The 11,943-nt window shown below is 37.7% G+C and overlaps 1 protein-coding gene across 2 annotated transcripts in view; it reads right to left on the bottom strand.

The window, feature by feature from the left end:
* MCM9 (minichromosome maintenance 9 homologous recombination repair factor) overlaps positions 1–11,943 on the bottom strand; it is a 65,691-nt gene that overhangs the window by 18,004 nt on the left and 35,744 nt on the right. For both annotated transcript variants that reach the window (XR_013928490.1, XM_080389510.1), the window contains exons 7-11: positions 10,755–10,929; positions 8,704–8,906; positions 7,531–7,734; positions 6,000–6,082; positions 712–857 (exon numbers count right to left, since the gene is read on the bottom strand). Coding sequence is in view for 1 of the 2 variants with exons in the window: in XM_080389510.1 (XP_080245636.1) it covers positions 712–857; positions 6,000–6,082; positions 7,531–7,734; positions 8,704–8,906; positions 10,755–10,929 (811 nt within the window). In the remaining variant the exon portion in view is untranslated. The remainder of the gene's footprint in view (positions 1–711; positions 858–5,999; positions 6,083–7,530; positions 7,735–8,703; positions 8,907–10,754; positions 10,930–11,943) is intronic.

Genomic DNA, 11,943 nt, shown 5'->3' with positions numbered 1-11,943 from the left:
TTCTCTTACAATCACCATGCACTTAACACATCAAAACCTCCACATGACAGAGTGAAAGCATCTCAGAAACATATAAAACTTATCAGTCTGAAGCTATTAATATTCTCAGGGCCCTCCAAAACAGCAGAGGTGCTAGAATGAGGGAACCTTCCAATCTCAGTATAGCTGGTACTCTGTCTATTGTACCTAAACATATAATTTCCAAGGGAGATGATAGCATTCCATGTTTCGCTAAATAGTGCTTCTAATCATGACCGAAGAGCAGCCACATTCTATCCCTAAAGTGACTGCATTAGTGTAGGTAAAATGATTCCTATGCATTACAAACAGTTCCTCTGCTATATGAGAGAGAAAACACTGTATTTACATGTGTTTTAGAACCATTATTATAATTATTTACTAATATGCTTATTCTTAAAATTTTGATGGAAAGTAGCAGAAATTATCTCACTTATCAAGAAGGGCTAAAAGACACATGCTTGTTTATTGAAATATAGTTTAGGGGGAATGCATGGGAGAAGCTGTCTAATTCAGACAGAACAGGTTGTTTTTAAAGAGGGCCACTTCAAAACAATCTCCCTGCTCATCCATGTCCTCTAAAGAACAAGTCCCTTCCCAATGTCAGATACTATTTTTAGACTCCCTCCAGACATTATTGTGAAACAATCCTTTTCCACTATTGAATTATTTTGTTACTTTGTGTATGATAACCTGTCAAGTCTTTGTAGCTCTTTCTGCAGAAGATCTTGCAGTCCCAGTAGCTCCAATATGAGTTCACACTGTGTTCGGTACTGTGCCATTGGATTTTCTGGAAATGAGGTGTGTAAGGCATTGATGCCTCCGAGAAGTGCACCCCCCTATGTCACCAAAGAGATTAAAAAATAAATAAATAATGAAGCGATCTTTATTATTCAGCACCAAATTTAAACAGCAGAGACCACTTTATACACAATTCTGCCATAGATATTTTAAAGCTTAAGGCAGCACATATTTACTGAGTAACTGTATTCACACAAATAATCCCATTAGATCTGCTCACAAAGGCAAACTTGCTTGTACAGATAAAACAATTATGATTAAGTTTGCAGTTTACTCATACGGGTTTATTTTTATTTATACAAAAAATGGAAAGTCCACTTAAGGCTTGAGAACACCATTACCAAAAATGGAAATCAGTATTAAAGAAATTTTCCAAATACCTTGTAAAAATTCCGCCCATATGAGCAACTTCTGTAACTGAAGTTCTAACTGCTAAAAGTTTTCATTACCTTTGCCTAATTATTTAAATTGAAAGACCCGGGTATTAAGGCTTGTGAATACAGGGTAAATTGACAGGCAAAAATATTTCTGAATAGCACTTTAAGAGTAACTAACTATTCAGGAATAATCCCAGAGAGCAAGTGATTTTAATCTGGGGCAATTTTGCTGTCCCTTGTGAAAATGAAGTAGTTTTTTATTTGGAAGAGAGGATCTGCACAAACGGATTTGTTCCACAACAAATAATCTAGAATAGTTCTGTAGTTTGTTGCTCTTTGGAAGAAACAACAACAATTTACCACAAACCCTCTATTTTGCCACAGATTAGCCAGCATTTACAGCTCCTGTCTGATCTATAAAGCTCAATACAACTAATGAACAAGATGCAGAGCAAGTGCCATGAGAGCAACAGCAAAAGTCAGCGGAGTCTCTAGGACCAGAAATTGCCAAATATGACATCATGTGAACCACATGTTTTCATTTGTGGCAATTTCTGGGTTTTCCATTTTGAAATTTTAACATTTAGTATAAAAATACGTAATTTTACATCAAAAAAACATCATTCTGGTGGCTAATTAAAGCCCTCTAAAACTACACAGTGCTAAAACTAAGGCTGCCCGTGCAACCATTAATGCATCCTATTGAAGCTACTACCACTTGGATTTTTTTTATCACTTCAGAAATATCATAGATCTGTTCCACCTAGTAGCATTAGTCTGTAGTCATGGCAGAGGCTGTTGCAGAACCTCTCTGCCATATTTGTTTCAAGGACTGGAAGGTTCATAGTTAATGAGGCAGGGACAGTACGAAGGAAATCCCAGTCTCTTGGTTAGGACAGTTAAAAGCAGCTTAGTGTCTCTGACACTAAGTTCCAGTTCTTTCGATTCAGAATGAGCCAGTTAAGCAAAGGTTTTGAAAGGCAAATCTGCAACTGGAATCCTGATGTGGTGTGTGCACAGAAGGAAACCGCAGTCAACAGGAAATGTGCTCAAACACTCAAAAGTGCTCCTACTCTGAAACTGGAGCCCTACCCATCTCTCATGGGATATGCTCCAGTGGACATTTTCTTATGGATCATGCATAATTCAGCTCCAGATCACAGAACAGGAGTAGCACCATCCCACCACTTCTCAAGGAGTGTGTGAAGATAAGTGAATTGGTTATTTCTGAAATACTCAAATACTCTGGAGATGAGTTCCACAAAAAAACACATGAAGAAATTGAGAATTCTATCTTTAGAACAGCAGGTAATAAACAAAACATTGAGCAAAACACTGACAAAGGACAGTTGCTTTTGGCTTGAGTACTGCCAACCTGTGACCTATGGATCCAATGGAGAAAAAAAAAAAAAGGAATACACCATTATGTATCTTGAGATACACACCCAGGGGGTACAATTATATCTTGCCCTCAATGACTTTCCAATGCATTACTTGGCCATCACAATGAGCTTCTTTTAAATGTTCTTTTGTGCATGTGTGTGTGAATTATAAGTGGGATTGGGACTGAATTTAAGATATCTGTGAAGTTTCACTCCTGTGCCGTCTCTGAGATATCTGGCACTCTGAGACTCTGAGATCTCTTTTTGAGTAGAGGAAGGCAGCTGTATGTGGAACTGAGAGCAGGGGATCTAGAATAGAGAGAGCAAAAAGAAAGTACTCCAGGGAAAGTTAGCGCAAAGGAAGGGTGTAAAAGTGCCTAAGGATGGGAAGACAAAATGTGAAAAGGGAGTAAAAGGACAGAGATTGGAAAGGAAACAAAACAAGGCTGGAAACGTGACCAAGAGAAGGAGAGAGACAATGCTAACAAAGAGGAAATGAGGCAAAGAAAAGATCAAGGGCGGGTTGGGGGGGTTAGAATATGATCACAAAGACAAAGTAGGAAAGAGAAAAATAAAGGTGAGTTAGAGGACAAACTAAGAATCTCAACAACCTAGGCTGGTGATGAAAATAGGATAGTCCTCCTTCACACAATGAGGAGAGGGCTCAAAAAAAATATTTGAACACTGACCTCAGAACTGTGAAGTTTGATCATATACTGGCAAGAATATGACTTTTTGTACAAGCTGCAAAGACTTCAAAGACAGTGTCGAAGACAGTGTTTGCTGAGCTGAAAGGTGGCAGCTAGTCCTTCAAGAATGGCACTGGTACTTCCCCATTTACAGCCTCATTCTAAAGACTGACAGGCAGGAAAAACATTATATATATATATATATATTTTTTTTTTTAGAAGGAATCATTTTCTGAAAATAAACTTTTGCATGTTACTTCTGAGTTTTTTTTAATAAAACAAATAAATCACTTGCTTCAAAAAGAAACTGTTCCAGTGATTAATTTATACTTTCCAGGAGGAAAGTAAAATTTGGCCTTAAATAGCAGATCCCTAGCAAAAATGAACACATTTGCCTACTTGCTTGTAAGTGAAGAGTGGAACAAATATGATGAGCATACCAACTACTCCCAGGTAAGTCTTCTGCAGTCAAAATTCAGGCAAATTTCTCACTGACTTATTAAATAGATACTCGTTATGCAAACTGCTGCCCTTGAAGGCAGGTCTGTTTATATATGAAAAAGTGACCATAGTTAAAACAATTCTTTTACATTTATTCATGCTGATGTGTGATAGATATACAGATATACAGATGATAATACACTTTCATTACTATTATATACATATATTCCACTTCTTGTCATTATGAAAAAAAACTGACAATTTCAGATCTCTTATATCCAAAACCATACTGCTTTGAAATCACTGTCCCATCAAGTTCCCATATAGTTAATTACAGGTTTAATTATAGTTAATGAACATTTCTGTGATATATTCTGCTGTTTCAACTGGATATATTAGTACAGTTTCTTAATTTAACTTAGGTGCAGCACTGTCATTGAAAAGCTGAGCTTTTCAAAACAGTGCAAGATGAATTGCAGCAGACAGCGAAATAATCTTTTGCTACTTAATAAGGTCAGGCCCTGTAGTATTTTCGAGACAAATTCCATTTGCAAGACTCTGCAGTAGATTATCCATGGCATAAGCTGCAATTAGTCTATCAACCCTCACTGAAAGAACAAGGGGGACATCGCAAGTTCCCACCTGCCATATGTAACTTTGTGCATCTATATGGAAGAGCTATATGTCTGAAAAAGGACTATATCTACTCCTGCAAAGGTCTTTCAGGTCCACTGAGCTATCAGGTACTACATAAAATTGTTTTAAATTGAATAAAGTCACATCAGCCTATACAGAAACATAGGAAATGCCATTTTGGCTAAGACCAGTCATCTGTGCAGTACAGTACACCATCTCTGACTGAGTCAAAACCAAATAGTTCAGATGTGCTAAAACCCCCGGTGCATAAAACTTCATATAATCTGCTTATGATAATTTTTGCTATACTCCAAAGCATGAAGATTTATTTCCCTTCAAAGTGTTCTGTCTGATGTAATAGCATCTATATTATTTTCCACATTTCCATTTAAAAAAAGCTTCTATCAGATTCACATTCCTTTTATTAATTCTAAATGTGTTGTTTGTTCTTTACATTCAACACCCTAATAATGTTAACGCAAAATCTAGCCTTCCACATTTTTCAATGCCTTTCTATATAGAAACATTACACAAATCCATGTGATAATGTGAATACACAATTTTCAGTGCAACCAAAGCTTTGGAATGTTAAGGTTTATCAAAGTAAAATTAAGTCTTCTAAAAGCTCTGAGTTTTAGTATCACCACCAACGTATTTTAAACGGATCTAATGGCAAAATAAAAGTGTAGGTCTTGGCAACTGTTTGAAACCTGCTTCAAAAAAATGCTTTGGTTCTCTCATGCCTAGTTAATGAGTGACAAGGTAATATGGAAGAAACACCCATCAGAGACTACTAAACACAGCAATATGGAGACAGTATCTGCCTCAGGAGGTCTTTAAAATGTAGACTACCAAAAGTCAATAGTATGCCAAAACTTCACTTAGACTGCAGTGTCTATAAAAAACCAGTACCAGGCCTTACCACTGATCCTGACTTTTCAGTATAATCTTGTAGAAGAATGGCTGCAGAAGCATGGCCTTAGAATCTCTGAAGACCTGCACAATCCAGGCCTGGTATTAGAATAGGCCTGTAATCAGAATTGTACTGAAGTTGCTGTGCTGAAGTTAACAAGAAAGGTAGCCTTGAGCTATTCTTGAATCCTGAGACCAAGTAATTCTGTTGTGCCAACAGGCCATGGCTGTAACAAGATACAGCTGCTGGGAAAGCAGGTGCAGGGCCAAGAAAGATAGGGACCGGTATGGGAAAATAGGGAGTAACAAACTACAAGGCTGAAGCACAGCAACACAATTAGCTACATGGATAGAATGCTTATTTTACTCATGATAATTAGGGGTGTGAGAACTGCGCGTGTTTAGAGACTACTAACCAATTATATTTCTGCTTTACGAATACGCATGTGTATTGGTTCTATATCAGTAGTGTTAGAAACTAATAAAGTTGAGCAAGATGCATAACTCATATTGAGCGTCTTCTTGACTCCGGCGAACCCTTCTTCCAACATAATCTCTGTTTAAGGATTTTAATAAATCAAGAAGGACAAAAAATGATTTATCAAGGTCTCTGATGACCTACTTTCCATGAGTCCATGAAACCTTCTCCAAAGAGATGAAAGGAGCTGACGTGTATCTACATGATAAACTGAATCCCTTAAATGTGGTATTGCAGCAATGGCAATGTCTGCAAGAAACCTTACCTGCATAGAAGATTCCATCACTGATACCACAGTTACAGCATCTTCCAAAGTCACAGTATCCCTAAACATCAGCCGGGCATGAGCTATCAAAAATAAATGAGTATTGAAAGCAAGCATTACCAAAGTCAAAAAGCACCTTTTTGTACTAGAAGGGACAGGACATTTCTTCAAATTTCTTCAGTTCTTCAAACAGTCATGTATGGGCCTAACTTAAAAATGAATATAATCCTTTTGATTTTAGTGTCAATTTCAACAGGAATTGGAAGACTTGGTTTTAATAGTAAAGAATGTAATATGACTTTCAGATTATAGTTACAGTGACAGTTCCAATGAGCAAAATGCTCAAGCTAAAAATTGTAAAGTGCTGGATATCACAACAAAGAGTGTGATAAGACACATCCCTATCTATATAGGTACATGTCATGACCATAAAGTAAAAAATTAAGTCTAACTTTCATCATAGGTCAGAAGAGATTTGATTTCCTCTAATTGGTCTGTGTCACAAATTCAGTATTATTTAGAATGCTTTTCTCTACAATAGCTTTATTTTTTCTTCTTCTCCTTTTTAAGTCAGCAAAACAAAACTAATTTTGGAAATGGATATAATACAAATAATTTACTACATGAAGCTCTCCTCCTAACTGGCTATGGAAACACCCACAGTTCTTATTCAGCCAGAGAAAGGCAGGTTAATTAATATAATCTATACAGTACTTAGAAAGAACAAAATCCTACTAAAAGCCCCAGTCATGTGAACACATAAGAATGGAAGAAACTCTGAATGTGAAAATAACATGTGAATCCCTGAAAGTTAGGAATGTCTTTCACTTAAATAATATTCCCCCAAAACGGAAAACAAAATATAAACATCTCATGCAGGAAGCACTACATTGCTGACTGGCATATAAAAGCATATAGACCATTTACGATTGTTATACAAAAATACAGTCCATTCTTCTAAATTAATCCTGAAAATATTTGATATATTTTATAAACCAAAATCCTGTTAAGACAGAAACCTATTGCTTTATCTGTTTTTGTTCTTATAAATGAAATACGGTTTGAACTCAAGAGTTGGAAATGCTGAAGTCATATTGCAAAATACAGACTTGATTATTGATACTGAAGGAAAAAAAGATGTTGTTTTTGATGTTATATTAATTTTAGGATAGAAGCAAATACTTGACCCAAATGAAGTAAAGTGAATCCTGAGACTGCTTTTCATGAAGATACATAACTTCTGAGATTTCTCTCTCAAGCTGTGACTTCTTCCAGTGTTTTTTTTTTTATTATGGGTGTGAGAATGGCAAAATTAAAACTGATTTTGATACTCTAAGTGTAAGATCCTTTCCCACATTCAAAATCGCGAACCCCAAGTCTCTTAGATTAGAAAGATGAAACAATACAAGAATCACCTATCCCTACCTCTATGGAGAAGCTGCTACTCTGCTTACTGGCTATAATTATACTCCTGCTATTCATTTTATAAAGGTTAATTGTTAGACTAAAAATAAAATTGCCACAGCCTTACCTTCTGCAAGGCGTATCAAACTCTCTAATAAGCGAATGGTAGTTCGGGCAGCGTTTCTGCAGTCACTCTGACGCTGCATTTGATAGTAGCGTACAAGGATCAGGTTGCTCTCATCAGACAATTTTGGCTGTATGCTTTTTATAAGGCAGAAGTAGGTTTTCATCTTTTCCATGCTCCACAGCTTTTCTGATTTGCTTGGGCAACCTGTGTTACAACTGTCTAGTCAGTAATTCTATAACAACAGACACCAAGTTTTTCCTAAGGATTCCTCTTAAATAGACTATAAAAGACACACTACTGTATTTTTGCGGCATACTGGGTTGTCTGTATACTAGTCCTCAAGGACTTGGTCAAATTTCAGTGTGGAATTTTACACATCATCCAGTGCCTCCCCTATCAAAATCCACAGTAAAGCCTCCAGTAATTGGAACAGAACTGCTGTCAGACTCACTGCCCACCAGATGGTACAGTCAGTACTATGTGCTCTAGTATTCATTAAAATGTAAAATGCTACTTGAATATAGGTACTCTCTCTGGCAGTTTACCTACTTTGTAGGAGCCAAAAGCTACCTGCCATATTCTGAACATCCTTTGCAGGGAAACATTTTGGGAAGGGAAGGAAGCTTGCTGAAGAAGCTTCCTCTAACCACTTCTTCCCTAATGAGGATCAAAGTCATGCTCCTGAAGTGGATGGAGAAGGGGCTGGCTAAAATCAAATCACACTGCCTTCCCTAATTCCAGAGCATAGCTCCACATAGGGAACACTACCGTCAATTCTTTGAGCCCTGCAGCACATGCAGCTCAGGTTTGGTCTGACTGAATTAAGTTTCCCGTTAACAGCATGTACAGCTGCATGGTGTGTAGGATCTGCATATCAAGCAATGCAAAGGTGCAATATAGAAACTATCCATTTACTGAGTGGTCTGGGCCAAAATCTCTTGTAAATGATCATAGAATAAAAGTACAGTGTTCTCAGCTCACCCCTGTTAATTAATTAGCGTCCTCTATCTTACTCCTGCTTGAAAAATAACCATACCGCAGGAAACTACCATAGCAAAAATGTCAACACTAATTAATATGTGCGACTCAAGACTCAAACTAAACTGAAAGGTGGGGAAATTAAACCCTAGCAAACAAACAAAACACCTCATAATACAAAAAGACTACTCTTACCTTTATTCTGCAAGATGAAGGATGAAATGATGCGGTCCCATTCCTCATTCTTTGTATCTAACAATACTAAGACCATGTCAAATCTGCTCAATAGGGGACTGCCAAGAGCTATGTTGACAGAGACAGACTCCTTTGGGTCATAATGGCCTTTTGGGTTTGTTGCTGCCAGGATAGTTGTCCTTGTATTAAGCTTGCACACCAAACTAGAGAAAAGTATGGTGAACATTATGGTTGAATTAAACTGGGTGGGGGAAATCATTCCAAAGTGTTAAAAATTATGACATCTTTATGTTATAAAGAGCACATCTTACCTTGAAAGATCATAAGAGCTAAACAACATATGCACAATTATTATATTAGTATCGATTATATATACAGCATTTCTCAGTCAGAGAACAGCAAATACACAGAAAGACAGTGATCAGCATACCAGAAGTAACTAAGCAATATTGCTATGAGTAACCTTGAGATTACAGCTAGGTCCTTAAGTGGCGAACACCAACATAATTTTTCAGAAACAAATATTATTTTTCTGATGTATACAGTATAGAAACACTTTTTTTTATGCTGGAAGTAATATTTTAGCTTAATTCACATTTTAAGAAAGCAAAATAAAATGTAATACAAACCTATGGTTTATTCCTGTAAGTAAACATGTTATTAATATGAACCCAACCAACCAATGACAGCAGCCATATCAACTGTTTCTCCAGGGAAATAGCCATTTTCCTCTCTTAACCATGCTATCCTGGCATGTGTTTGTAGATGTGGGGAGAGATTATTTTTATTCTAGTAGTCCAAATGTAATCTTTTTAGTTAAGGCAGCAGAACAAGTATTCTAACTTTGGTTTGTCACTGAGCTATTTCTAGTCAGCTCCTGAGTAACTGCTGCCTCGTGTCCAAAGTTCTGTAACTGCGAGGAAGGCCCACAGATTTTCTATTAGCTTATACTCAATGGGAAAAAAACCCAACTTACCTCCCTTGCACCAAAATAAGATCTTAAATTAATAAAGTGCTTAACTTATCTGTGCTAAGTTACTACTTAAAAAATCCTCACTGTATGTAGTCCTTAAAAGTGACCAACTGAGGCTGTATGTGCAAGTTAGCAAACTGTGTTTTGGGGTCTACAAAATCCAACCAACTGCAACAAGGAACCCAGCTAAAATACACTGCTATCTTACTACCTAGACAGGACCATGTTGATTCCAAATATTTGTCCCCAGCTGCATTACTGGCAAAGGCTAGTGATCATCCAGGCGAGGGCGACACTACCTGTCCACTGTCTGCCAAGAAGGGCAGAGAGCTTCAGTGGAGATGCTCAGAATAAAAAACAAAAGAACGGACATGATCAGTCAAGAGGAGCCAAGATGTGATTGGAGCAGGAACTGAGTTGTCTGCAACAAGAAGGAATATGGAAAGGGAGATGCTTTTTGAGATTTCAGCAATACCAGTCAAGAAATTATTTAGGCCTGGACAAGAGCTGCATATGAGTGACAGAACGAGATATGAGCTCAAAGATCAAAGTGGCAAGGGGTGGAAATAGCAGATTTGAACACACTCTACTTTGAAAAAGAAAGCAAGGAACTTAAAGTAAGCAGGAGTTATATTTAGCCATGCCCAACATATAAAATTCAGCAGCCTGGAAATCTCTTGGTATTTTGTTACTATGCAGTATTACTGGATTTTAGAAAAGGAAGTCCTGCTTTCTGAGTTCCAATAAAAAATTCACAAAATTCCCTATTTCATGTATGATTATTATGACCACTCACCGCAAAGGACATGAAAAAGAACACCAAGTTTTTGTAGGAAAGTGCCCTGGTACAGTGTTAGACTGAAAATCCAACAGTGAAAAAGGTATGTATTTATTCTCATCGCTTTGCAACCTCTGGTCCAGTGCACTGCCCTTTGAAATGTTGACTCATCTGAGAACAAAACTATTAAGTACATCCAAGAAAACAGATATATTTAATCAGCACGACAAACCTTCCAACTTCTAAGTACAAGGGAAACAGCTTAAATATTTTTATCACATATGTTAACATGCTACTTACCCTGCCTTTGCAACACTGATAGTTTGTTGCTCCATCGCTTCATGGATACTGGTTCTGTCATGTTCTTTGATACTATTGAACTCGTCAATGCAACAAAGGCCTCCATCTGCAAGCACCAGTGCTCCAGCTTCCAAGTTCCACTCCCCCAAGTCCTTCACAGCAGTCACTGTCAGACCTGAAGAATCAATTACTTCAGTCAGGCTTTTCCTTAAAATGCCCGAGTGCACTTGAGCAAAAGAAAGGGACCCAGTGCACTGGCTTGTGCCATGGACAGAAGGCAAACCAGCAGGTTAGCTCCACCACGTACCTCTACCATGTAACTCACTTTACACCAACTGCTAAGAAGTCCCACTAGTGTTCAGCAGGTTAGCCTAGATCTGTGAGGCAGATTCTGTTTAGCTTCCCATGTTTGATAGTGACTTGTTTTAGGACTTCATTAACTTAACGAAAGAGATTAGGGTAGGAAGACTAAACCCACCAGATCAAATTGAAGATTAGGGCAAATGCAAAGGTCGCAAAATTATGGAATGGACCCATACAGCTCCTTCTCCCCATCAAGTACTAAAACAGACAAGAATTTTGGAGATGGAAAGCAGTTTGGAAAAAAAAATATTATTTCAAATGTCTTTTAATTCCTGGCCCCAGGAAGTGGAGACAAATTCTCGCCTTAAACTAAGGCAATCAAATTTCTTTATAAGATTTTGAGTCGCTCTAAGCATTAAGCAAAAATTGAAATCAAAAGATGCCCAAGGACAAAATGGGGGATGGGGGGCGGGGGGAAACCTCCCAGTAAATCTACACATGATACAACACCAGGAACATGGCAGGTCAAAAACTGCACAACTGTGAAAATGGTCACTCATTATCAGGTATATGCAGCTCCTTTCAAACATTCTATTCCCTATTCCCTATTCCCCATTCCCCAGATTCTACTCTATCTTTAGTTATCCTTTTTCACTCCAGTGTTCAGCTCAAAATATCCTAGAGGTTGACAAGCTGCAACCAGTGTAAAATCTCCTGGAGTGCTATGGCAAAACCTGCCCAAGAATCCTACCTCCTGCCTAACTTCCCTTGGTTCAGGGAGGAGAGGCTGCAAAGGCCTTCTCATCACTGTGCAGCTCACCACAGCAGCCATTTGTTTGCAAATGGCCAGCATAAAGTTATCAGAAATGTATGTTTACTGATAATA

The sequence above is a fragment of the Falco punctatus genome (assembly GCF_963210335.1).
Source record: "Falco punctatus genome assembly, chromosome: 5".
NCBI classification, from domain to species: Eukaryota; Metazoa; Chordata; class Aves; order Falconiformes; family Falconidae; genus Falco; species Falco punctatus.
The sequence above is the reverse complement of the archived record's forward strand: the minus strand, read 5'-3'. Positions and strand labels throughout refer to the sequence as shown.